The sequence below is a fragment of the Budorcas taxicolor genome, chromosome 16 (assembly GCF_023091745.1).
Source record: "Budorcas taxicolor isolate Tak-1 chromosome 16, Takin1.1, whole genome shotgun sequence".
Taxonomy (NCBI): domain Eukaryota; kingdom Metazoa; phylum Chordata; class Mammalia; order Artiodactyla; family Bovidae; genus Budorcas; species Budorcas taxicolor.
The window spans coordinates 52627805-52655181 of record NC_068925.1 but is presented as its reverse complement, the minus strand read 5'-3'; the positions used below and the strand labels follow the sequence as shown (position 1 = coordinate 52655181).

Here is a 27377-nt window from a genome sequence, read left to right as displayed (position 1 = left end):
TTGCTCAGATTCATGTCCGTTGAGTCAGTAATGCCATCCAATCATCTTATCCTCTGTTGTCCCCTTCTCTTTTTGCCCTCAGTCTTTCCCAACGTCAGGATCTTTTCCAATGAGTCAGCCCTCTGCATCAAGTGGCCAAAGTATTGGAGCTTCGGCATCAGTCCTCCCAATGAATATAGCCCTTCTATAGGGTCTCGGCTGCTGCGACCCTAACAGATCGAGTCTTTTTGCTCAGTGGCTTAGGAGAAAGCTGTTCCAGGCTGGCAGGAGAGGAGGAGGGGAGCAGAGCCTCTGAGCTGGCAGACAAAGGGCGTGTGTTCTTATCCAGTGCACTTCCTGGGCTTCCATTGCAGGAAGCCGGGCACCTGCCGAGGTGACACAGACACCAGGGCTGGCGCTGGACTCCCTTGTCCGGGACGCTCCTCTCCCCCCGGGAGCAGCAGCAGAGGTGGGAAAGAGGTGCTGGACAGTTGGTAAGTGGCAGCAGCTGGACTCCACGCTCCCCTTGGACCTGCCCTCTTCCAAGCCAGTCTTAGCTTAGCAGCAGGGAAGGCTTAGATCCTGCTTGGAGTCAGTGAGACCTTAGGCCCCACATCAACCTCACTGTCCCACCTGGAGGTGTGGTAGGTGCTTAGGGGAGGTATCATGGAGGTGAGGGGAGGGTAGCAACATTTTTATTTGCTTTAAATAAGCTTCTGAGTCACAATGCACTTTAAAAGGGAGTTCTATGGCTAAAAGGGTCTGAAAACCCGTGGATCAAACCTTCTTCCTTAGGGTCCTTCCCATGGCTGGCATCCAGTGGTTTTTTCCTTCCTCCTGGGGAAGGTATAGAGATCTTGTTCCAAGGGGTGCTTGCAAAGGGAGGTAACCTTGTCAAGCAGGGGAATGACCCTGACCACGGGCTCAGGCAGCCTTGAGTGCGAGTCTCCCTCTGCTGAAAAGAGAGGGAGTCACCTGTCTTTGCAGCTTGAAGGGTGGCAGTCTCGCCAGCCGCTGGGACCTGCAGGGTGGTGTGTGTACCCAGGGGCACCTGCTGCTGTGGGTTGGAATCCAGCTCTGCCATTTGCCTCTTGTGTCGGCTTTGAGCCTCTCTGTGCCTCAGTTTCCTCATCTGTGAAGCAGGAATAATCAGCCTTTTCCCATAGGGCTCTCCCGGGAATTAAATGGAAAGGTCTGCAGGCCGAGCATCAGATAGGAAGCCCCTATGAACAGCAGCTACTGTTACTACTGTCGTTATTACAAGACTGGCTGTGATGATGGAAAGAAAAAAGGGATGCAGAGCAGGATGGGAGAGGTGACCAAACACGAGTGAGGGATTTAGGGAGGCAGGGTGGGGGAGGAAGAGAAGCACAGGACAGGGTGTTCAGTGCCCCCCACCAGCCCCCAGAAGCATGACCCCTAAGAACAGCCCCAGAGCCCTCCGGCCAGCAGCGTGACTGCAGCTTTGGGCCCACAGAGAAGAGCCAGACCCTGCCTGGCCTCCCTGCAGACAGCCCCGGCCCCAGCACTCCCCTGGCCTCTGCCACTGTGGCTTTAATCAGAAGAGCAATCTGTTTGCCTCTGAATCAGACCCAGATTCCTTTTCCCAGCAATGTTCCCTGGGCCTCCAGGGACTCAGGCGGCCCATCCAGGCTCCATCTCCTGCCCCAGAGCCCAGGCTGGGCTTCTCCCTCCCCATTGCACGTTTGGGGGACAGAGGAGCAGGAGGCTGGAGCAGTGGAGGGGTCAGATACCGGGCCCAGCGTGGCAAACCGGGTAACCTGATTGCCAGCGAGGCCCTGTCTACCAGGCTTCCCGGAGGACCCTGTCCCCCCAGGACTCTGGGGACCCACGTGCAGAAGGCGTTAGGGGCCAGACAGGTCATTAGCCCCATTTTAGAGGCGAAGAAGCTGAGGCTCAAGAAGGTGGAATGACTGCCTAGTGTCACAGGATTAGTGAGCGTCCGGGGAATCCAGGTCCCACCTGATCCTTAAGACCGTGGGAGATCCCAGGCCAAACTGGTGGGGCCACCATCCCAGGCGACCTCGGGGAGGGGGTTGGGGGAGGACCACTCTGGGTTCACAAAGGACGAGGAGAGTGGGCACCCGAGGAGGCCGCCCACCCTCCAGGCCTGGGCCAAGGGGAAGGGAGGAGGGGTCGAGGGAACAAAGGGAGCGGGGAGGGGGCGGCGCGGGGCGCGGCCGGCAGGTGGGGGGGCAGGTAGGGGCCGCTTCCGCCCGGCCGCAAGCCCGGGCCCCCTCCCCCAAGCTTCACCTTTTATGGTAAGGCGGCCGCGGCGGCGGGGCGGAGGGAGCCGAGGGGGCGGGGAGGGCGGAGCGGGCGGGAGGCGCCGCGCCGCTCCTGGCTCTGCTCGATCGGGTGACCGACCGGAGCCGCAGGGGGCGCGGGCGGCTCAGGTAAGCGGAGCGGGGTGGGGTGGGGGTCCCGTCCTGCCGTCCGCGCCCCCGGCTACACACAGGTGACAGCGCGGGCTGCCCCTGGCCGGCGCGCAACTCTGCTCCCCGGACGGGACCCCAGCTCCGGCGCTCCCAGGGGGGCCCGCGGGACTTGCGGCCGGGGGTGCGGGTCTCTGTTCCCCGAGCGGAGGGAGGGCAGGTCTGGAGGTAGCGCGGGTGTCCCTGCCGCGGAGCGGCTCACGGAGAGAAGCGATGGAAGCAGGGCGGAAGCTCCCGCACAAAGAGGACAGCGTCCCGCACATGGATCGAATTAAAGTCCCCGGCGGCACCCCACCGTGACCCTGCCAGCCGCCCCGCCTGGGTGCTTGCGGGAGGGCGCCGGGCTTCCGAAGGCCCTGGACGCTCCGTGCCTCTTTCCCCAGCCGGGGTTAGGCGAGGGGCAGGAGGGGCCGCTGAACTGCCCCTCTCTGGGCCTCATATCCTCTGGGGGGGTTGGTGCTGGGAAGGGGTGGGACTGAGCTATCCCCAGGGTGTGTGCCTGGGGCACCCTGCCCTGAGTCCTCCTCCAGCCCAGAATCTGAGGACCCCGCGGAGAGACTGGGCAGCGCCCAGATCCCTGTTCTTCACATTGATGGAAGCCAACTCCTGGTCTTCTCAGGGCCCCGGGGGTTCCGCCTCTCTTGAGGTACTGAATAACCATCCGCTTTCTCTTGGCACCTACCCAGTACCAAGATCTTGAGCACCCCCTCTTCTTTTATGCTCTCAGCCACCCTTCCAAAAAGACCTCATTATTTCCACTCTTTGAAATAACAGAGGCCCAGAGAGGTTCAGTGACCTGCTTAGGGTGGCCCAGCAGGAAAGAGGTGGGGTTGGGGATGAACTCAGCCCTGTGGGCCTCCTCCACTTCCCTGGGGTGGGAGAGAGGGAGAGGCCCTTCTGTCCCAGGCTCCAAGGCCAGGAGAGGGGGCTCAGTTTCACTCCCACTGTCTGCAATTTAACTCCCAACCAAGCCTAGGCTGCTTTCTCGGAGTACTGAAGAGCACAGCTTAGAGGAGGTCCCACAGGGTTTGAGACGAGTAGGACCAGGGACAGAGGGCATGGTGGGGGACCACCCCCATCCTTGGAGGCCCTCCCGGTCAGCCAGCCCTACCCCTGCCCTGAGCGGTGGCTGGCTGGATCTCAGCCTCCTTCCTTCCTCTTAACAGGAAATGACTTTCCTTCCCTTTGTTTCCACTTTCTCCGCTTACCCAACTGGATCTCACTTTGGTCCTTTGGGAGAGGAAGGGTGGCGGCTGAGGATCCCCGGGCTGGACTGGGCTGGCTGGGAGACCGCCCCGCAGGGAGCTTCCTCACACACCCCCGCTCCAGGGTGACCTGGGGGGCATTGGGACCCGAGGGGAGCCTTGGCTCCCTTTCCTGCTCGGGTCTGACTGACAGGGCTTTGAAAATCCCTAGCTCGGCCTCTTCCCCTGGGGCCTGAAGTCCCTGTTCAGAGCGCAGGGAAGGGATAGGCTGGGGTGGGGGGAGGGTGCTGCCCAGCTGTGAACATCTGGCTTCAGTGCTGGGACGTTCATCCTGGACATTGTCTGAGAAGGCAGCAGATCTGACTTCCCGGAGGGGTGTGTTGGCATGGAGTAGGGTTCAGGACAGGATGGGAGGGAGGCAGAGAAGGCACCCTTCAGCAGCCTCCGGGGACGAGCCCAGAGTTTACTGGCCATCTGATAATTGGTCTGGATTGAGCCATTCTGTGTAAGAGCTGGAGATTTTGCCTCCCCACCCCGACCCACCCTGAATCATCCAGGGGAAAAAAATGTGACCTCTCAGGCCCAAGGATACCCCGTGGACTTCCAGGTTGGATCCTGCCCTGTTAGAATTCCAGGTCTCCAGTCTCCTGCTTGGGGCCTCACCTGGCCTCATCTATACAGTGGGGGAAGGACTTCCCTGGTGGTCCAGTGGCTAAAACTCCATCGTTTCAATGCAGGGGGCCCGTGGTTCATCCCACACGCCATGCGACACACCATGCAGGCCGCAACTAAGACTCATTGCAGCCAAATAGATATTTTTAAAAATGAAGTGGGGGCATAGCAATCTGTGTTAAGAGCTAAGTGTCTTTTTAATGTATTGTTTTATAATTATTTTCATTATTATTTTGGCTGTGCTGTGCAGGAAGGGTGTGTGGGATTTTTAGTTCCCCGACCAGGGATTGAATCCACACACCCCCCCCCCCCGCCCCCCGCAGGCACCCCCCCCCCCCCCCCCGCATTGGGAGCATGGAGTCTTAACCACTGGACTGCCAGAGAAGGCCCAAGAATTATGTGATTCAGTAAGCACTGGCTATAGTGCCTGGCACAGGGCAAGCACTTTATCAGTGGGTGCCCTTGTTCTTGTATTTAAACCTTAGATGCACTCTGAAACTTGTTTGCAAAAATAGATACTTAAACTTGTAACAAAGTATCAAAGAGAAGAGGAGGACAGCCAACAGAAGCATTCAGTTGAGTTCAGTTCAGTTCAGTCACTCAGTCCTGTCGGAATCTTTGCGACCCCTTGAATCACAGCACGCCAGGCCTCCCTGTCCATGTACTTCCAAACATCGCTTACGAAACAGGAAACAAAAGAGAAGTACTTTACAAGAACTTTAGAAGTTTTATTCCTATATTGGTTTCTTGTTCAGAACAGATATTTTATCAGAATGAGCTACATGTTTTAATCAAAGATAAATCAATTTAAAGGGAATTTAGGAGCATATATTATTACTATTCTCCATCAGTCTTCAGGAGTCCACAATGGCTGGTGGAGGGAGGCCTTTGAATGGCCACTCAGGCTCCAGGTCATTAGGGTCCCTGTGGGCTGGCCTTTGGGGCTGATTCAGGGTGACCCATATGGAGAATAAGATAGAAAAAGGACAGTTCCTTCCCTGGGCACAAGCTCTGGGTGCCCAGTAAGAACTCTGGAGCTGAGTGTGGACAACTTGCCCCACCCCGTGACCCCACCTCATCCCTGGACCCAGAGCCTGCTCTTGACAGGAACCACCTGAGAGAAGGAAAGTGCACTGTCCCTGGTCCGGATGCTGCCCTGCCTCTGGATCCATGCTTTGATGTCTCCTGTGAGCTGGACTTGGGTCATGCAAAGACCACAGCATATGAGGTCACTTCTAGGGAGCGGGCAGACCTGATAATGGTGAGCCAGTGTGGCCTGTTGATGGGCTGTCATTGCCCTGTGGAGTAGACAACTACCCTTGAGTAGGAAATCAGGGGAGGCTTCAGGGAGGAGGTGATGTTTGTGCTGGGCTTCTAAGGAAAAACTGGAATTTACCCTGCACTGGGCAGAAAAGACAGATGGTAGGAACATGCCAGGGCAAGTAAGGGAGAAAGATGGTTCAGGAAGGGTGCGTGGTCCAAGGTGGTCAAAAATAGGTTGAGGCCAGGGGAATTTGGACTTTATTTTGAAGGTAGTAGGGAGCCATGGAAGGCTTTTGAGTAGAGAAGACACAGACTGATGCTCCGGAAAGATCACTCCAGAGGCAGGATTCTAGATCCTTGAGGCATGCAACCCTGTGCCTGAACCAGGGCATGACTTTGGAGAAGAGAGCAGGAGAGATTCTAGCCACAGAATCAAGACTTGATTAGATGTGGAGGCTGATGGCCGAGCACAGGATGCTGGTTTGTGAGCTGGGCTGGGAGAGGGCAGCAGAGCCAGGTGGCCAAGAGCATGGGCTCTGGGTTCAGATCCCAAGTTCCCTGCTGCGTGACCCTGAGTGAATGACTTCCGCTTCTCCCTCTGGGCTTCCTCATCTGTAAGACGGGGAGGGTAACAGTGCTTCTCCTGCAGCATGGGAGGTGTGTGAGTTAATGGGCGGAAAGTGCTTAGGGCAGGGCTGGCACAGGATAGGCCTTGGTAAACCGTGGCTCTGATGGTTCATTGGTCCCCTTTGCCTCCTGGAATCCAGCACTGATGTTCTAACCATTGATTCACCCTGTTTCCCTCCTATAGTGGAGCTGGCCTGAACGTTGGGGACCTCAGCCTTCCTAGGAAAATCCAGATCCCAGGTGAGGAAGGTAGTTTGGGGCGCGGCCCTGGGCTGGGCCTGGCAGTCAGTAGTGCCGAGGGTAGGGAGCTGGCGGAACGGCCCCTCCCTCACGCTCCTTGGAGGAGGGTAATTAATCATTGGTGAGGTGAGCAGGGCAGGGCTGCCCTTTGTTCCCCCAGGTGTGCCGGGTGGGGGACGGGCGGTCAGGACTGCTCTGTGGTCAGGTCACCTGGTGGGCCCCTGCCCTTCCCTGGGGGACATCCGCCACCCCTTTGGTGGCTGGGTGGGGTGCTGGCACCATACGGTGGCTGCTCCTGTCTTGTTGGGAGAGGGAGGCTCCCTGCCCTGGGGGTGTCTGGTGTCCAGGTGGAGTGCCCCTGCCCATTCCACTCCTGCCATGCCCTGAACACTGTCCAAGCCTGAGCCCCACTCTGTCCCTAGCCCCACCAGAAGCTGAAACAATGGCCTCCAAGCCTGAGAAGAGGGTTGCCTCGTCTGTCTTTATCACCCTGGTGCCCCCACGTCGAGATGAGGCTCTGGTTGAGGAGGTGAGGCGAGCAGCTTGTGAGGCCCGGCCTGGCCGCCCCTGGGAATCTCCTGCCCCCACGAAGGTACCCGGAGCTGGCTCGGTGGGAAAGCTCCATTCCTGGATGCCCCCTGGCAGGGCTGCAGCCCCGGGGCCAGCTGTTCCACCTCAGCTCTCCAATGGAGGTAAGAGGGTGAGGGCAGTGGATGAGGGAGATGGGCTCAGAGGCAGCACTGAAATGGGGAGCAAAGAGCAGGCTCTCAGGTCATTTGTGAGCACCTACTGTGTTCCAGGCCGACTCTGGAATCCACCTGCCTGGGTGTGAATCCTGACTCCTCTACTTGTTGGCTGTGTGACTTTGGCAAGCCACTTAACCTCTCTGTTCCTCAGTTTCTCAATCTGTAAAATGGAAATAATGATAGTAATCACCTCAAAGGGTCCTCATGAGGATTAGATGAGTTAACACATATGGAAAGTGTTGCTCCCAGGACCTGCCATGTAGAAAGTGCTGAATACCTATTGTTTATTATTCGGAGCCAGACACTGGGGATAAAACTTACATCCTAGTGGGGGAAACATAGTAAAAACATAAAATATCGTATCAGAAAGACACAGATACTATTTCAGAATTAAACACAGTAAAGAGTTGGGGAGGTGCAACTTTTTATGGGTTAATCAGGATGGCTTCTCCAAGAAGGTAATGTCTCAGCGCAGTTAAGACTTAAAGGACACTATAGAGCTAGAAGGGAAATGGGAACAGTTATTGCCCTGAGGCAAGGATGAATTTGGTAAGTTGAAGGAGCTGAGAGGTAGTTTTGTTCTCTGTTGAGCTCTGCATTCACTGGCTGTGTGATCTTAGGCAAGCTGTTTCCTTCTTTAAACTTCAGTTTCTTCCTCTGGAGGATGGAAATTTGGTCATGTATGTGATGTGAAGGGGCTTCCCTGTTGGCTCAGTGGTAAAGAATCTGCCTGTGAATGCAGGAGACATGGGTTCGATCCCTGGTCTGGGAAGATCCCCTAGAGAAGGAAATGTCGACCTTACTCCAGTATTCTTGCCTGGGAAATCCCATGGACAGAGGAGCCGGGCAGGCTACAGTCCATGGGATCACAAAGAGTCTGACAAAACTTAACAACTGAACAACAACAAGAGCAAATGTGATGTGAAATCTCAGCTATCGGAGAGTAGCAAGAAAGGATGATGACACTGGGGCCTGCGGCAGCTGCGCATCTAAAGGGCCCCAGCTGGAACAAGGAGGCACTGAGATGCTTAGTGTTGGAGTCCTCAGGTGCCTAGTCAGGTGTCCTGATGTTCCAGAGTGAGGCTAAGGAAGCCTTGTGCATCCATCACCATGGAAACCACCTTAAGACCAGAAAGTGAAAAAGTGAAAGTGTTAGTTGCCCAGTCATGTCCGACTCTTTGCAACCCCATGAGTTGTAGCCCACCAGGCTCCTCTGTCCATGGAATTCTCCAGGCAAGAATACTAGAGTAGGTATCCATTCCCTTCTCCAGGGGATCTTCCTGACCCAGGGTTCAAACCTGGATCTCCTGCATTGCAGGTGGATTCTTTACCGTCTGGTCACCAGGGAAGCCCCAGAGACCGAAAGGAAATGTCGGTTATAGGAAGCCAGACACAGGAGGGAGAAGGGACCACACATGGACACACATAAGAGTACATGGATATTCATATAACACGTTTCTTCATTATAATGCAGCCTCCTAAACTAGTCTTTCCTTTTTCATTATAATGCAGCCTCCTAAACTAGTCTTTCCTTCCTAACGGCACATGCCAAGAACATCCTCCTGCTACTTCTCGTTTTTCTTTGCGGCCATACCTTGCAGCTCGGGGCATCTTAGTTCCCCAATCAGGGATGGAATCAAAGCCCTGGCAGTGAACGCCCTGAGTCCTAACCACTGGATCACCAGGGAAGTCTTGTATAGAAGAACCTGGACCATGATGACCAAAATTCACACCTCAGGACATTGACCCAATGAAAAAAAAATTATGTTCCTTCTGGGTAGGAGAGAGGGAGCCCAGGAAATAGAGTTTAGATGCCAAAATGCCAGACCTTCTGGGATGTCTTCATGACTTATTGGAATTATAGGCAGAAGATCCTGGGAGTGTGGTTGTAAAACCTGACAGACATTCCTCAGTGGGGGGATAGACTTACAGTGGCTGGTTAGCCATGTTGCTGGCCAACTTGGCAATCTTGGGGCTCAGCCCTGCATGGAGTAAGTTCTAGGTGAGCAGAGGTCATAAGTCTGACCACAAAACACAGAGGTGGGCTCTGGGGGCCTACCTTCTGCTTAAAGCCAGCTCTACAGCAGGTCATCATCTGACACCTGACCTATGCTTGTCCCCTCAGGAATGAAAGAACCGAAGTCACTCAGTCGTGTCTGACTTTTTGCCACCCCATAAACTATACAGTCCATGGAATTCTCCAGGCCAGAATATTGGAGTGGGTAGCCTTTCCCTTCTGCAGAGGATCTTCCCAACTCAGAGATCGAACCCAGGTCTCCCACATTGCAGGTGAATTCTTCACTAGCTAGCCACAAGGGAAGCCCTGTCCCCTCAGGAACCCATCAGCATTTCTTGAACCCTTTCATCCTGGCAGAAGTCTCCCCTCTCCCTCTCTTGAATTCCTGCCCTGGCTGGGACCTGCCCACCCTTCACAGCCACATGTCGAGAACCTCAGGCATTTGGGAGAGGCCTCAGTGCTCTGCTGTCTCTCAGTGACCTGGTTCTTGACTCAGTCAGCTCACGTAGCACAGATTCTCACACTTAGCAGCCTCAGCATCTCCTGGGGGCTTGTTCCAACCCAGCCAGCTGAGCCCCACCCTGGGCCTTCCTGATTCAGCAAGTCTGCTGTGGGGCCCAAGAATTTGCATTCCTTACTTGTTTCCAGGTAACTGATGCTCTGGCCTGGGGACCACACTTAGAGAAAGAGTATCTGGTCAGCAGGTAAGACTTGCGGATGAGTAGTTCTCAAAGTGTGGCCTTTGAACCTGCAGCATCGGCATCACCTGGGAAATGTAGATTCTAGTGTAAATTCAGTGTCATTTCAAAAATGTCAATTCCCAAAGCTTACTCCAAACCTGCTGAATCTGAAGCGCTGGGGTGGGGCCCATCCTTTGACTTTTGGAAAAGCCTCTAGGTGATTCTGGGGCCGACTCAGAGGTCTAGAACAAGCTTTCCATCTGTACAGCCCTTGAGAGAACAGAGAGGGCTTATCTTTGTCGAATGGATGGGAAACCTGAAGCCAGAGAGGTGCCTCTGAACATGCAGGAAATGGGACCAGAGCCCAGGTCTTCAGGCAGCCAGGCTTCAAACCCTTTCTGTCTGCTTTCCCTAGGTGTTTAGGGTGCTCTGACCTCGCTGGAGCCTGGCCGACCTCGTCCGCCCGTGATAGGAGGTGGGCAGAGTGCCTCCATGCTCTTTCTCCCACTATTAATAGCACTCGCCCTGAGTGTGGCAGTGCACACAGTCCTGTGCTGTGCTTTCTCTCCGGACCCCTCCAGCTGGAGTTCCAGGAGGAGTCCTAGGGAGCTGGGCAGCCCCTTGTCAGGACAACCTGCAGGGGAGGAGGTTACACTATCATGAGCGCAAGAGTCAGACCCAATTTAGTAATTAAACAACAAACAACAAGGAAAACAGTACAAGGAGCCCCTGTATATCCCACATCTGGTTTCAGCAGTTACTGAGATTTGGCCACACTTGTTTCATCTGTTCCCTTTATTTTTTTCTCTTGTGAAGTATTTAAAGGAAATGCCAGTAATCAAGACATTTCAGCGCCACATTCTTACATATGGTAAGAATGGTTGTTTTCTTACATAACCTCAAGTCCAAACTATATAACAAAATCAACAGGAATGCCTTAGGATTATCTAATAGTCTATCCATAATTGACATGCTTTCCTTTATCTGCAAAATGAGGGGAATTAAATGAGATGATTAATCCTTTGAATCAGAACCCAAGTGAGATCCATAGCAGTGCTGGCCAATAAAATATCATACGAGTCACAGATGGAAACCTCTTATGTAATTGAAATTTTTCTAGTATCCATCCATGCGGAAAAAAGTAAAATAATATTACTTTTATCAATGAGATAATTTACATTCTTTTTTTTAGTACTAAGCACATCTCAATAGCCACATGTGGCTGGTGGCTTCTGTACTGGACAGCACAGATCTATACATTATATAAATCTCTTAATTCTAGGCACGTCCCCTCTTCTGATCTCTCCATGCCCTTAATTTCTTGCAGAAACAGTCCATTTCTATAGAATGTCCTGTATGCTGACTGATTCTTTTGGGTCCCTGTGTGGTCTCATCGAACTTGTCCCTCTGTTCCCCCTCACTTTTTTTTTTGGCCACACCATGCTGCATGCAGGATCTTAGCCCCCCAAGCAGGGATCGAAACTGTGTCCCCTGCAGTGGAATCACGGAGCCCTAGCCAATGGCCCTCCAGGGAATTCCCTTGCTTTTTTTTTTTTTTTGTAAGGACCTTTCATCAATGCCGCCCGTCCCTTCTGATATGTAACACAAGTTAAAAGACCTCTGATGTCTGCTGGGGGTTATCGATGGGTTTGGGTGGTGATGAGCAGCTCCTCTGGAAAGTTCCCTACTGACTTTCATCCCCTTGACACTTTCAACACCTGATAGTTATTACCTGAATCTGTTATGTACCTAGGTGGTGGTTCCCAACCTTGAGTGGCATCAGTGTTACTTGGAGGACTTCCAAAACACTCCATGACCAGGTGCTGCCCCAGAGCTTCTGATTCTGCAGCTCTGTGGTAGGCTGAGAAGTTGTGTTTCTGACAAGGTCCCAGGTGATGCCACTGCTGCCAGTCCAGGAGTGACACCTTGAGAACCACCATCTTAGGGGCTGGTTTTGCTTACATTTGAACAAGGCCCTTCTCATGGGGTTTCCAGCGCTCTGGCACCCCGCTGGGGGAGGCTTGTTATAAAAGGCTTTGGCAGCCACTGTTTTCTGAGCCTGGGCCACATGCCAAGCCCTTACCTACATCATTTTACTTAATCCTCATGAACCACCCTAAGTGATTGAGACCCATGTTCCAGTTGAGCAAACTGAGGCTCAGAGAGATGGTTTCTTGCTTAAGGACACCCAGCATGTCAGTGGTGGAGCCAGAGCTGGAACCGAGGTCTGGGTGACGCTGGACCTGAGCCTTCAGCCGCCATGCTGCCCGGCCGCCTGGGTTAGTGTCACCTCTTCTGTGCACCTGCAGAGACTCTGGCCAACCCGTCCGCTCCCTCTGGTTGCAGGGTGTTCGCTTCCTCCTCCGCCCCTGGACGTTGATGATGCACTTCCAGACCTGGACCTCCTCCCACCTCCGCCTCCGCCCCCTCCAGCGGACCTGTCCCCTCCTGACGAAGAGCCCCCCTCCTCAATGGGGGCATCACTCATTTCAGACTTAGAGCAGTTGCACCTGCCCCCTCCCCCACCCCCGCCACAGGTACTGCTGACCCCTGGTACCTGATGGAGCTCCACAGGTCAAAGGAGGGATGGTTGGAGGGAGGGGGCTTTCAAGATTTTAAGCCTGGAGGTTGTTAGGTCCCTTCTCCTACTCAAGGGCAGTCCGTCTAAAAACCTCTACCAGGCTGGTAAAAGTTGGATGTGTTTTTCAAGATCCCTGGAGAAGGGATGCCATACCCTTTCTACTTCAGTACTTCCATCAGCTCTGAGGAGGACATTCCCCTACATCTAAATCCTTCATCCTGCAGAGGAAACCCATCTCTAACCCTCTGCCCTTGACAGGGGCATTGTAGACATAGGAGGGCTCCAGGCCGAGGGGAACCATGACTCCAGGAGATTCCTTAGAAGCAGAAGGAAGTAGCATTGACTGGGTAAGGGAACCCAGAGCAAGGAGTTGGGAGAGCTGGCCTCAGTTTATACCTCTGTACCGGGGGGTTCATGGGGGCGGCTCTCCTGGTGGCTCAGCAGTGAAGAATCTGCCTGCCAATGTGGGAGATCCGTGGTGCAGGAGGATCCCACATGCCATAGGACAGCTAAGCCCTTGTACCACAACTACTGAGCCTGTGCTCTGGAGCCTGGAGCCACAGCTACTGGGGCCCTGGAGCCTGGGCTCTGCAGCAGGAGGGGCTACCACAATGAGAGGCCCACTCAGTGCAACTAGAGCGCAGCCCCCGCTCCCTACAACTAGAGGAAACCCCAAACAGCAACAAGGGCCAGGCACAGCTAAAAATAAAAGCTATTAAAGGAGAGGGGGCTAATCGTGCCTGGTGCCACCAGAGGAGGGGCAGAACTGTGTGGTGTCCCTGTGGGATGACTCTTCTCCCCTCTGTCCCCACAGGCCCTGGTGGAGGGGCCTCCACTGCAGCCTCGGCCCAGTCATCTCAAGCCCGCAGAGGAGGAGCTGCCGCCCCCTCCCGAAGAGCCTGTCGGCTTCCCTGAGAGAGAGGCCTCCACAGGTATGGCCGGAAAGAGTCTGTGTGGCCCACTGGGCCCTCGTGGGGCCAGCATGGACTTGCGGGGGCAGCTGGGGCAACAGGGACCCGCTCACAGTGCAGTAATGGGCCTTATAGTTGTGAGGCAATTTTATTTTTACTGCCTTAACCTTTTCTTCCTTTATAACTAAAATCCATTTAAAACTTGCCGTGATGGCAAAAATGCCTTGAATTTTTTCACTGTTTTAAGTTTTTGAATACATAACACCCTTACATAGTACAAAATAAAAAGCACAAGGAACTTCTCTGGTGGTCTAGTGGCTAAGACTCTGCATTCCCCAATGCAGGGAGACCAGGTTCAGTCTCTGGTCAGGGAACTTGATCCCACATGCCGGAACTGAGAGTTCGAAAGAGTTTTGCATGCCGCATCTAAGACCCTGCATGGCCAAATCAATACAGAGACAAATTTTTTTAAGGATAAATAAAAATAAAAGGCACATTCCAGATAGACAGTCTGTTAATATCTGGTGCGCATCCTTTCAGAGGTGTCTTCTGCATATGCAAGCAGATGCATATATATCCTTCCTCACAAATAGGAGCAAGCTCTGCGCTGTTCTGCACTTTGCTTTCTTCTTTCAATCTTAGAACTCATTTGACATCAGAACGTAAGGAGTTTTCTTGTTCTTTTTTACAGCTGCATAGTATTCCTTAGCTGGGTCTGACTACATGCATTTAACTGGTTGCCTGTGGACAGGTGCTCAGGTGGTCATGCTGAGTGAATTGCCTTGCACCTAGTCATCTTGCCCATGTGCAAGTTCATGAGATAAATTCCTAGAAGAGGAGGCACTGTGATATTTTTGCCAAGTTGTGCTTGGTCATCCCCATCTACACTCCCACCAATGGTATCAGAGTGCCCATCTGCTCACAGCTTCTCCAGCACCGTCTGTTACTCATTTACTAAATGGCTATTAAGTGCCTACCACGTACCAAGGCCTTCTCTAGTCCCAGGAAGTAATTCTTCTCTGACTTCTTCCAGTGTTCTTACGGTTTCCCTTTTCACGTTTGAATCTTTGCTACGTTTGGAATTAGCTGGGTGTAAGCTGTCACTATGGAGCTGTCTGTCTTGTGTTGCTATTTTTGCAGATGGCAACTCATTTGTCCTAACACTACCTGTCTGAATTTTAGCTTTTTCTTTTTTTGGCCACACTGTGTGGCATGTGAGGTCTTAGTTTCCCCAACGGGGATTGAACCCAAGCCTCCAGCATTTGAAGCACAGAGTCTTAACCACTGTACCACCAGGTAAGCACCTTGATTTTAGCCTTTTAAAGGCCACTCACCTTCCTTCTTAATGTCCCTCATGATCCTCGTGAGCTGAGGCTGTGCTTACAGCCTCTAGGGGTTTGAAGCAGAGACCTGGCACTCTAGTTAGGTCCTGGGTGGTGCCTGGGTACACTTCTCCCAGGCTGGGCAGGTCACAGCCTGTTTCCTCTACCCTAGACATCTGTGCCTTCTGCCACAAGACTGTGTCCCCCCGAGAGCTGGCCGTGGAGGCCATGAAGAGGCAGTACCACGCCCAGTGCTTCACGTGCCGTGTCTGCCGCCGCCAGCTGGCCGGGCAGAGCTTCTACCAGAAGGATGGGCGGCCCCTCTGTGAACCCTGCTACCAGGTAAGCCCAGCGCCATTCCCCAGGTGCCAGCACTGAGCACCTCTTTTCCCACAACGATCTGGGGAGGTAGGCGCTAGTGACCCATTTTACAGATGAGGAAGCTGAGGCTCAGAGAGGAACTCAGCCAAGGTGTGTGCATTTCCCATGGCTGCTGTAACAAATGACCACAAACTTGGTGGCTTCATATGATACACACTTAATTCTCTTATGATTCTGGAGGTCCAAGGTTCAAAATCAGTTTCACTGAGTTAGAATCAGTGTTTTCCTCCCTCCGGAGGCTTTAGGGAGAAGTCCATTCTCACCTTTTCCAGCTTCCAAAAGCGGCGTTTCTTGGCTCCTTTGTCTGTCTTCAAAGTCAGCAGTGTGGCATCTTGCATCAGTTTCTTTTTTCTCTCTTTCTCTCAGGTCTCCCTCTGCCTTCCTCTTTTAAAGATACTCGTGATGACATTTGGGGCCCACATGGATGACCCAAGTTGATCTCCCCATCCCAAGGTCCTTAGCTCAGCCATACCTGCAAAGTCTCTTCCGTTTTCTTTTACCTTTTTGTTTTGTGTTAGTGTAGTCGGTTAATGATGCTGTGATGGTTTCAGGTAAACAGCAAAGGGACTCAAGCCACACATGTCCATGAATCTGCTCTCCCCCAGGCTCCCTGGCCATCCAGGCTGCCACACAAAAACTGAGCAGAGTTCCCTGTGCTCTACTTGTTGGTTATCCATCTTAAATATAGCAGGTGTGTACATGTCCATCCCAAACTCCCTAACTGTCCCTTCCCCCTGGGAGCCTTAAGTTCATTCTCTAGGGGCTTCCCTGGCAATCCATTTGTTAAGACTCCGAGCTTCCAGTTCGGGGCATGGGTGTGATCCCTGGTTGGGGAACTAAGATCCCACATACTGTATGGCATGGCCAAAAAAAAAGTTCGTTCTCTAACCCCATGCGTCTCCCCATCCCAAGATCCTTAACTGAATCACACCTGCAAAGTCTGTTGTTTTTTTTGCTGCACTGCACCGCATGGGAGTGCTGAGTCCTTACCATTGGACCACCAGCGAATTCCCTGCAAAGGTAGTCACAGGCTCCAGGGCTTAGAACCTAGACACCTTTGGGGCATCATTCAGCCTGTCATATTGTCACACTCTGGTCAGTGGTGGAGCTGGTGACCTGCCCCGGCCCTGGCTGGTTCTGGACCCTGCTTGTGGTCTTGCCACTCCCTCACCACAAGGTTCCAGTGTATGGTGTGATGGGGCATCTCTGGGTACCACGTGTAGTCTGGAAGCTCTAGTTTGGATGCCAAGGTGCTGGAATTGCTAACTCTCCAGTGCCACGTGGTGGTGTTTCTCCCTGTGGTATACAGACCTCCCTTATGCATTCCTGGGGGTGCAGTCAACCTCACCTTGTCCTCATAGATTGGTGACGCCTGGCAATCTGCATTTTTAACAGGTCTCTCCAGTGATCCTGATACACACTGAAGTCTGAAAAGTACTGATTTGAAGGGTTAGAACATTTGGAGTCGGGACTGTTTAGAAAACTCAGAACGACCTGATCCCAGGCAGCGAGGTGCTATGGGAGGAGAGAGGAGCCAGGCCGTCCCACCCTGACCCTGGCTCCATCAGCGTGACTCCTCGCCAGCCTGGATCCAGGCAGGGGTGAAGCAGTGGTGGGGAGAAGGGGTGAGGGTGGGGTTTTAGCTGAGAGCAGCCAGGAGGGCCTTCAGCAGTCAGTAGAGGGGGGAAGCAGGAAATGCTGCCCCCATCTGGCACATCTGTCCAGAGGAAATCAGGTTAAGATGAATGGGCACACAGCCAGGAAGGGGAAGAGACATGCAGAAGAGGTAGGTGAGTTAGCGGGATGCCCTCTGCTCTGTCTCAGTAATACCTACCCCGTCCTCTCTCCTTCCTCTCTCTTGTCATCCCACCTCATTCCAGAAGGGATTTGAGGTAGCTTGTAAGAATGCACATATAGAGACTTCCCTGGTGGTCCAATGGCCCAGACTCCATGCTTCCCGTGTAAGAGGCCCAGGTTTGATCCCTGGTTGGGGAACTAGATCCTACATGCTGCAATCACAACCCAGTGCAGCCAAATAAATAAATACTTAAAAAAAAGAATGCATATAATAACTATAATCAATAATAATGTTGTACACTTAAAACTTCATTAAGAGGGTATATTTCGTATTAGGTATTCTTACCACAATAATAAAAAAATTTTTAAGAACACATATAATAATATGAGAGGGCTTCCCAGGTGGCACTAGTGGTAAAGTACCCACCTACCAATGCAGGAGACATAAGAAGGTTAGATCCCTGGATTGGGAAGATCCCCTGGAGGAGGGCCTGGCAGCCCACTCCAGTATTCTTGCCTGGAGAATCCCATGGCCAGAGGAGCCTGGCGGGCTACAGTCCTTAGGGTCACAAAGAGTCGGACACAACTGAAGCAACTTGACATGCACACATAATACCATGAGATATCAAATAAATTGATAAACCAGAGGAAATCAAGGTAGAAAGTGAGATGAGATCCAAGGAAAGTTAGTACTCCAAAAGTATGTGAAAGACCCTTATACTCATTCCTAAAAGTGGAGCATGAAATCGGACTGTAAACTTCCAGGTAGCCAAATGGAAAATGATAAGTTTCAAGATTTATCATCCGTAAGATAAAAAGCATGACAGTTCCTCTGGGAATGCCTTTTACTGATTCTGAAGCTTTGGGGAAATTTTTCTTATGGACCCTCATGGACCCTGTCCTTGAGCATTTCCTAATCACAAAAAAAAAGATGCCGCCATAGCTTCACGGCAGGATTTCTCACTGTAAACCAGGGATACAGGGCCAGACTTGATCCCCTCCAAGCAACGTGGAGGTTTAGGGGTAGGAGTTAGGGTTCCGGTTGCATGAATGTGAGCACCTCTCTGTACCTCTGCCTCCTGGGCCCCTGTGAGTAGCTGGTCCAGTGCCCCTGGTGGTTTGGAGGTGGCACACCCACGGGCTGGCTCTGAGGTGGTGGCCTTCTGACCCAGGACACTCTGGAGAAGTGTGGCAAGTGTGGCGAGGTTGTCCGGGAACACATCATCCGGGCCCTGGGCCAGGCCTTCCACCCCTCCTGCTTCACGTGTGTGACCTGCGCCCGGTGCATCGGGGACGAGAGCTTTGCCCTGGACAGTCAGAATGAGGTGTACTGCCTGGACGACTTCTACAGGTATGAAAGGGGACTGCACACCAGGTGGGGCCTGGAGGACTGTGTGGGGCTCAGGTGAGATGGAGTTGCTGAGCCTGAGTGCTGGAGGTTGGGTCAGAGCTACCCTGCCATCTCTGGGCCTGCAGAAACCAACACTGCCTGTTCCGCATACCCTGTGTTTGAGTGACCACCTGCTGGCTGCTGACACTTTTTTTGTTTTTAATTGGAGTATCATTGCTTTACAGTGTTGTGTTTCTGCTGTACAACAGCGTGAGTCAGCTATATGTATACATACATCCCCTCCCTCTGGAGCCCCCCTCCCACTACCCCACCCCACCCCTTGAAGTCATCACAGAGTGATGAGAGCTGAGCTCTCTGTGCAGTCACGCATTAGCTCCCCTCTAGCTGTCTCTTTTACACATGGCAGTGTATATATCGGAGAAGGCAGCGGCACCCGACTCCAGTCCTCTTGCCTGGAAAATCCCATGGACGGAGGAGCCTGGTGGGCTGCAGTCCATGGGATCTCGAAGAGTCGGACATGACTGAGTGACTTCACTTTCATTTTTCACTTTCATGCATTGGAGAAGGAAATGGCAACCCACTCCAGTGTTCTTGCCTGGAGAATCCCAGGGACGGGGGAGCCTGGTGGGCTACCGTCTATGGGGTTGCACAGAGTCAGACACGACTGAAGCGACTTAGCAGCAGCAGCAGCAGCAGTGTATATATGTCAGTGTTACTCTTTTAATTCATCCCACCCTCTCATTCCTCCACTGTGTCCACAATTACGTTCTCTACATCTGCGTCTTTATTCCTGCCCTGCCAACAGGTTCATCTGTACCATTTTTCTAGATTCCGTGTATATGTGTTAATATACGATACTTGTTTTTCTCTTTTTGACTCACTTCACTCTGTGTGGCAGACTCGAGGTTCATCCACGTCACTACAGATGACCCACTTCTCTTCCTTTTCATGTAGCTAACTCTTTTTGAGCAACTCCACTTGGGTTAGGCCATTTCATCTCAAAACTGTTAGTACAGGCAGGCACTGTTAAAGGTTCTGTTTTAGCAAATGTGGAAACTGAGGCATGCAGTACGTAAGTACAGTAAGTCTCCTACATACGAACCTTCAAAGATGTGAACATGCATCTGATTCCAGCAAGGCCCCAGAACCTGCGCCATTGCCAGGTAGGAGTGAAACTGTAGCTTGTGCTCCGTCTCCTGTTGCCGATGATCCTTCAGCTCTGCCACCCCCCACCTCTTCTCCCTCCTCCGTTCATTAACTCTTTTTGCCTCTTCACTTGATGCCAGCCCCTGTAGGCCAGCTGTTGTATGTACTACTATACTTTTCAAGGTGCTGTACCATAAGATTAAAAAATGTTTTCCCTATTTTTTGTGTTTGTTTTTAATGTACATATTTGTGTGAAAAGTATTATAAACCTATTATAATATAATATTCTATAACTGACTGTGTTAGTTGAATAACTTTGTTGGACTTACGAACTCACTCTCAGAACAGAAATCATTGGTATGTAGGGGACTCACTGTACCTAAGTCTCCCTGATGGTAAGAACGGAAGCTGCGATTCAAACCCCATCAAACTGACTTCAGGGCCTTGCTGTCAATCCCCAGACCCCAGTGCCTCCCCTCATAGCTAGAACTGTATGGAGCGATGGTGATGCACGTGTCCAAGAGGCCTTGTCCATCACTGCCCAAGGGGAGAGACAGAAGCGCCTAGCAGAAGAGGAAAGAAGAAAAAGCAGTGATCTGATACAGGACCAATGAAATGGGTTCACCGGAAGCACACACATGAGATTTCTCTGCTTTCTCCAATTCCAGTGTTCCCCAGTTACTTCCTTCCCTTGGGCTAATTATACCCTGGGAAGCTGGGTCTAATTACCCAGGTCTCTCCATTTGCTTATGCCAGGAAAAAATAGGCGTTTGTGGTTGTAGCTCCAGGTGTAGTCACATAGCAACAGATCCAAAATAGCTCTGGGAGGTGAACCAGAGCCAGCCCAGGTTCTGACAGCTAATTTCTGCGGTCGTGGGTGTGAACGCCTCCTGAGCTTAGGTTTCTTTCTCTCTAGGAAGTTTGCCCCCGTATGCAGCATCTGTGAGAATCCCATCATCCCCCGAGATGGGAAGGATGCCTTCAAAATCGAGTGCATGGGAAGAAACTTCCATGAGAACTGCTACCGGTGTGAGGTGAGTAGAACAGTGCTGATTTAATTAGATGTAGCTGGTCCAGTCCAATCACCACATGAGCCCTGTTGAGAGCCTGCTGTGTGCCAGGCCCTGGACTGAGACAAGTCCAGGTGAGGGCTCTGATCTCAAATTGCTCACCATCCAAGACTTCCCTAGCGGTCCTGCAATTAAGACGCTGAGCCTGCGATGCAAGTGGTGCAGGTTCAGTCCCTGGTTGGGGAACTAAGACCCCACTTCTACATGGCGTGGCCAAAAAGAAGAAAATTGTTAGCCCAGGCTATCTAATAGCAGACAAATAAGAATGGGAATAACTGCAAATCTAGTCTTTGAGTTAATGATAGAAACCAAACTCAACCTGCTTTCTACAAGAAAGGAGATCTTAACAGGAAGGTTCTCGGTGGTGATGTCATTGATGACGTCAAATGATATAGGGCTTTTTCTCCGTCTCTTGGTTCTGCTTTTACGTGAGTGTTCGCTTCATTTTCTCTCGCTGTGCCCTGGCATTCTCTGTGGGACAGGAGATGCACTGCTGGCTCAGGTTTACATCCTTCCAACTTAGAAACCCCATCCAGTGACCCCATACAGTCCCAAGACCTCTGAGTCACCCAGCTTGGATCACGTGGCCCATTCTGGATCAGTCAGTGGCCAGGGGCTCTTACTGATAATTTCTAGGGCCCTGGAGGCAGCACTATACGAAGCCATTGGGATTGACTGTGTGCATGCTCAGTCACTCTTTGAGTGACTATGTCTCTCTTTGAGTGCATGGACTGTTGATCAACAGGTTCCATAGAATTTTCCAGACAAGAATACAGAAGTAGGTAGCCATTTCCTCCTCCCAGGGGATCTTCCCAACCCAGGGATCGAACTCACATCTCCTGCATTGGCAGGAGGATTCTTCACCACTGAGCCAACTGGAAGGCCCCCTGAGCTGCCAGGGAAGCCCTGATACAACCATAGGAAGGACAAAAGGAATGCTGGGCAGACCCACACCAGAGATGTCCTTTCAAGGTGCTACGAATGAGCATGTATAAATCTGCTTTGGGGCAAAGAAGGCAGCAGTTAAGTCAAGTGATCAAGATTGGTACAATCAAAGCACTCGTACGTGATTCTCTTTAGTTTATCTTTGCCTCTGCTGGGTCTTCCTGGCTGTACAGGGTTTCCTCTAGCCGTGGTGCGCAGGCCTCAATTGCCATGGTTGGCTGTTCTGGGGTGTGTGGGCTCAGTAGCTTCAGCCCCCAGCTCTAGAGCACAGGCTCGGTAGTTGTGGCTCAGTTGCCCTGAGGCATGTGGGATCTTCCCAAATCAAGGCTCAAACTCACGTCTCCTGCATTGGCAGGCGGATTCTTTACCTCTGAGCCACCAGAGAAGCCCTCAAAGGCACTCGTAGGGGAGGCAGTCCTTAACCTGGGTTTTGCAGGATGCGTAGAAGTTTGCCACAGAGTCCAAGGGGGAAAAGAAGTCCAGAAAGAGGCAAGGGCCTATGTAGCACAAACGGCCTGAAGAATTGGAGAAAGTGGAAGTTTCTAGGTGTGTCTGGAGTGTAGGCTGCTGGATATAGAGTGAGGCCAGAGAGAAGGAAAGGGCCCCAGGTGCCAAGCTAAGGAGTCAGCATGCAGGCAGTGGTGAGGCTGAGGTGGAAAGGCTGGTTAGAAGTTGGTACAGCAGTTCTAGCAAGAAATGCCTGGAGAGCCGCACAGGCCTCACACTCAGAAGGATCCTCTGTTTGCTTGAAGTTTTGCTGTCATTTTTTAAAATTCTTCATTTTTGAATAAGGGACTCTGCGTTTTCATTTTGCCCCAAAGTCTGCAAATTATATAGTCAGTCCTGCCGGGCAGGCTCTAAGAATCTACCCTTATCTCTTCCTGTCTTCCTCATGTCACTGATGTTTTGGTGATGATGACAAAAAGGTATCACCTAAGTGGGGACTCCCAGAGCAAATTTCTCTCTCTTTTTTTAAAAATTTTAATTGCCATATAGTTGCTTTATAGTGCTGTGTTAGTTTCTGGTGTATAGCAAAGTGATTCAGTTATGCATATGTTATTCTTTTTCATAGTTTTGCCTAGAAAATTCCATGGATGGAGGAGCCTGGTGGGCTACAGTCCATGGGGTCTCAAAGAGTCGGACACGACTGAGCGACTTCACTTTCACTTTTCACTTTCTATTATGGTTTATCACAGAATATTGAATATAGTTCTCTGTGCTGTACAATAGACCATGTTGATCCATCCTATATGTAATAGTTTGTAACAGAGCAAATCTCTTAATCAGCCAGTAAGATTCCAAACATTTATTCACTCACGTTTAAGCAGAGGTCTGGAGCCAAGAAACCATTTTCACTGAGAGTGACCTGAGAGTTTAATCAAGAAGTTGACACACTGCTTCATAATTATGTTGATGTGTTGGTTATAGTTCAAAGTTCGGCTGATAACACATCTTGAAAGAACAGCGGTGAAATTCAGATGCTGTTATCCCTGCCATAGCCCACGTTAGGTCCAGTGGCGACTGGCATTTCCATGGGCCTGGATGGTGAGCAAATAAACCCTCCCTGCTTCTCCTTAGTCAGCTTACTGGAAACATTGCCCAGGCTGCTTTCGTGAGTCAGAGTTTGGACTCTAGCAGCTGCATTTCAGAAAGTAAGGCTTCAACCGCAGTGGCCTGAGCGGATGTGGTTACTGTTTCTCTAGGAAGGGAAGTGGGTTTCAAGGTGCCGTCCACACTCTTCTCACCATTCCTGCCTCTTTTTTTTGGCCGCACTGTGCTGCCTGTGATCTTAGTTCCTCGACCAGGGACCAAACCCGCACCCCCTGCAGTGGAAGCTCAGAATCTTAACCAATGGACTGCTGGGGCGTTCCCTGATCCTGCCTGCCTTGTGCTGCATGTTATTTCTTAAAATTACCAGAAGAGTAACAACGCTTTCATACTCAGCTAGTATTTTTCAATATAAAATGCTTTCATACACATCACCTTGAAAAGTAGAAATGTTAGTTGCACAGTCATGTAGACTCTTTGCGACATCATGGGCTGTAGCCCACCAGGCTTCTCTGTCCATGGAATTTTCCAGGCAAGAATGCCGGAGTCGGTAGTCACTCCCTTCTCCAGGGGATCTTCCGAACCCAGGGATCTAATCCTGGTCTCCTTCATTGCAGCAGATTCTTTCCTGTCTGAGCCACCAGAGAAGCCCCTTATTGAATCCTAATGATGAGCTTTTGATATGGGAGTTTCTGTCTTCATTTAAGATGAGGAAACTGAGGGTCAACAAAGTAGTTTTTCCCTGTGTTCTGGGCAGGGCCTGACAGCTTTCTGCCACCTGACAGCTCCTTCTCAGGCTCTGCGACTTGGTCATAGTTGAAGTGTTTCTTCATTTGATTCAAATTTAGAAGAGGTCACATGAGTCCCTCTGGGACTTTAGGTTTGGCACTTGGTGCTCTCAGAATGCCAAACAAGTGGCTGTTAGGAATAGCCCAGATCCTGGCATTAAATAGCCCAGAGTCACCTTGAGAGACTCGAGGTGCAATTCCAGGAAAAAGACACACGAGGGCGCCCTCCCCAGCTGGCAGAGCTGGATCAGGATGGCTGGGACTCCCGAGTTGTCTCTAAGATCAGCCTTTTTCTGGTCTCATCCGTTCGGCTCTAGGGAACACCAGCCATGCCCTGAGCAGGTCTCTGGATGTTCATCATTCTTGCTATTTCCTGCACGTGCCCGAGTGAGGCCCAGATGAGGTGTGGGCTTGTGGCAAAATGGTAAATTTAGCAAAGTCTGGGCCCCGAATCCCCATCCTCATTTTAAAATCTTTTGGGGATTTAAAAGTTGGAAAAATGAAGGTTTGTGCCAGTGTTGAAGCTGTGTTAACAGTGGAACAACAAAAAGACCCCTGGACTCTGAGCCTGAAAACCCGGTCCTATCCTAGCTCTGGAACCAGCTGTGACCTGGGGTGGACGCCATCCCTCATTGGACATCAGAGAGGGCTTTTAAGACCCTTCCAGCCCTTTCCATGATCCCTTAGGGGGCTTCCCCACCAAAGGGCCACCTCGTCTCCCAGTGTCCTGGACTCTCCTCTCGGGTGATGCAGCTAATCTTCCCCACAAATGCTGGCAAGTCCCACCTGCCTGGGCTCCGCGTGCAGGGCTCAGGCCTGGGGCCCCAGGCTCCAGGTTCCAGGGCTTGGGCCTGGGTCCATCCACATGTGTCTTGTTCCCGCAGGACTGCAGGGTCCTCCTGTCTGTGGAGCCCACGGACCAGGGCTGCTACCCGCTGAACAACCGTCTCTTCTGCAAGCCGTGCCATGTGAAGCGGAGTGCTGCGGGGTGCTGCTGAGGGCACCCCTGGGCCGGGGGCTGCGGCTGCACACTAGCCCTGCTTGTCGGTGCCCCTTCCCTCACTTGTGTCCCTTCCCAACCTGTTCTGGCATGCTTTCCTTCCAAGCCACACACAGGGACCAGCTTGCAGCTCTGCCCATCACTTCGGCCGCTGAGCCCCGGCCTCCTCCCAGCTCAGAGCACCCTTCAGACTCTCAGCGGTTCCTTCTCTCCTCTGGGCACCAGAAGGGTTTTGAACGGTAAACGTCATGCCTGGGGGTCCCACCTCCACCGCTCTGGCCCTCTTGAGCACTGGCCTCGACCTCCATTTCCAGGGGTCAGTTGGGTGAGTCTCCAGCGGGCACCCTGTGTCCATAGCAATGATCCATGAGCTCTGAGGGTGCTGAGCCATTAGAGTACAACCCCTGAGTCCTTTAAAAAGCACTATTTTTAACATTTGAAGGTTAGATGATGAGAAACATACTTTGGATTTTGGGGGAAGGTAGGGAAATACCTTCCATTGTTCATAAACGTACAAGATAGTGACCCTCCTGGTGGAACGGACTTCCCACCTTGGGGCTCTGTTGACATGGGGCTTAGGCCCAGGCATGAACCTGCACAGCAGCAGCAGGAGCAAAGGGTGACACGCTGACACCCAAGGACGATGTCAGCAACTCCTCCACCTGCCTTCTGGTGGCGCCTCCTGTGTGCAGCAGTGACTCTGCAGACACAGATTAAGTGCCTGTTGCTTGCCAGGGGGCGGAGCACAGGAGCCCTTGGGTGTTCCTCCTGCAGCCCTGATGGGGGCTGTGCTCACACGCACACACACACACACACTCCAGGACAGTAACAGGGGTGTCCCCCAACCCCGGGTTGGGCCCTTCAGCCCAGGCTGCCCTGTGACCACTGGTCACACCTCTAAGATTCTTTTCCCTTTTAAGAAAAAATCACTTGTTGCTTTGTAACTTCTAAGACATTTTGTAGGGCATGAACACACAAAGCAAAAGGTGCTTTCCTCCCTGGGGTCGTCTCTATGTACCACGTGCTCTTAGGAGGATTCTCGGAGCTCCAAGTACCTGGAAGGTTTCTGTGTAGGGCCCCTTAAGGGCTTTAGACCAGAGCAGAGCTTCTTGCCTGAAGCTTAGAGCCTCAAGTCCCAAACTCCAGGCATTCCCATAACCTCCACAATTTTTATCATATGAGGACCTGTTCTCTCACTTCCTTAATATTTTCTTTAACTGAACATCCTTTTTCTTTTTACTCACTTACCAGTTTAGTCTTATGCTAACTAAGCAATATATCCACACAGTCACATGTTGATGTGCTAGTTATACATGAAAATAAATGCCTAACTATTCAAACTTTGTCTGTATTCCAAATAAGATCTCACCTTGTAAATGCTGGCCTTTGCTTAGTAACAGAAAAATCTCAGGACAGCTGCTCTGTGCTCATGTGTGTGCTTGCGTGCTCAATTGTGTCTGACTCTGCAACCCCCTGGACTATAGTCCTCCAGGCATCTCTGTCCATGGAATTTTCCAGACAAGAATACTGGTGCAGGTTGCCATTTCCGTCTCCAGGGGAACCTTCCTAACCCAGGTATCAAACCTGCCTCTCTTGTGTCTCCTGCATTGGCAGGCAGGTTCTTTACCAGTTGAGGAACCAGGGAAGTCACCAGTGTGACATGAATGTCCAGCAAGTACCTGTACCCTCTGTCCCAAACTGGGGCTCTTCTCAGCAGGTAAAAGGACCCCTGTCCCTCCTGATGTCCAGCAATGAAGACTTACACCAGCCAGCACACAGGTACAGCTGTTCTTGGACATGGCCACCGGCAGTGAAGCAGCTGCTGGGTGACCAGGGTGCGGAAGCCCTCCAAGGCCACCGAATCCTTTAGCAGAGTCAACACCACCCCCCAGATGTGCTCTGCACATGGGCCACACTCCCCGTGAGCTTGCTCACCACCAGTTGGGCATGGTGAGCGCAGCTCCAGAAAGAAGCATGTGGGACATGCTCTCGGTTCACAAAGCTGGGTTTATTATGCTGGCTGCAGCAGGGTAGGGTGGGGGGCTGCACTGTATGAGGAACGGCAGGGCATCTTAGTGAGGGTTAGGGGGCTTGTAGAACATGGCCAGATATTGACGGATTTGGGGAGGTCTTAAGGATGCAGTGGTTTGCTCCTGATGTGTGCTGTCGAGAAGCAGTGGGCGTTCTGTGGTTGAGAACCTCGATTCACTGCTCTCCTGAATGAGGCGCTGCAGCTGCTGTTGGTAGGAGAGCAGCAGGGGCTCGCAGGATGGAGGGTTTTGGCGATTCTTGCAGCTGGCCCGGAGGCGCTGGGCTCCAGGACCTGCCTCCAGGGGGCTCACTGAGGCTCAGAGGTGAGAGTCAGGCTAGCGGCTCCCCCGGCTGTCAGGGGCACTTTTCTCTCCTAGTTTGGTTTGTCGTAGTTTTTCCGGTCATTAAATTGTCATCTTGTGCTGTAATAACACATGCCGCAGCCTGTTTCTGGTTAGTTGTGTTTGGAAGGGTGGTGTCTGGATGAAATTCTGGGCGATGCCTGTGTCTTCTGGGCCACACGTTTATAAATCACTCCGTAAAGGGGTGCTTTCCCGGTGGTTCAGCTGGTAAAGAACCTGCCTAGCAATGCAGGAGACACAAGAGATGCAGGTTCCATCC

General features: G+C 52.0%; 1 protein-coding gene across 2 annotated transcripts; it reads left to right on the top strand.

Moving 5' to 3' along the window:
* The first annotated feature begins 396 nt into the window (after positions 1–396).
* On the top strand, positions 397–26003 carry FBLIM1 (filamin binding LIM protein 1). Of its 2 annotated transcripts, none has more exons than XM_052653806.1 (9): positions 397–473; positions 6387–6442; positions 6865–7134; positions 12232–12422; positions 13281–13398; positions 14872–15041; positions 18050–18228; positions 20291–20408; positions 24610–26003. In XM_052653806.1, exons 3-9 carry the CDS (start codon positions 6885–6887, stop codon positions 24721–24723), a joined length of 1140 nt encoding a protein of 379 aa, XP_052509766.1. In that variant the 5' UTR covers positions 397–473; positions 6387–6442; positions 6865–6884; the 3' UTR covers positions 24724–26003. The 2 variants fall into 2 exon arrangements, with proteins under 2 accessions (XP_052509766.1, XP_052509767.1); XM_052653807.1 differs by lacking the exon at positions 397–473 and adding an exon at positions 2367–2396.
* The last annotated feature ends 1374 nt before the right edge of the window (positions 26004–27377 follow it).

What these genes read in the sequence shown, in the direction of transcription:
- FBLIM1 (XM_052653806.1), top strand. Translation starts at nt 6,885, where the DNA reads ATGGCCTCCAAGCCTGAGAAGAGGGTTGCCTCGTCTGTCTTTATCACC. An exon ending in TCTGTGAACCCTGCTACCAG is followed by an intron (nt 15,042 to 18,049) that starts GTAAGCCCAGCG and finishes CTTCTGACCCAG; the next exon opens with GACACTCTGGAGAAGTGTGG. An exon ending in AGAACTGCTACCGGTGTGAG is followed by an intron (nt 20,409 to 24,609) that starts GTGAGTAGAACA and finishes TTGTTCCCGCAG; the next exon opens with GACTGCAGGGTCCTCCTGTC.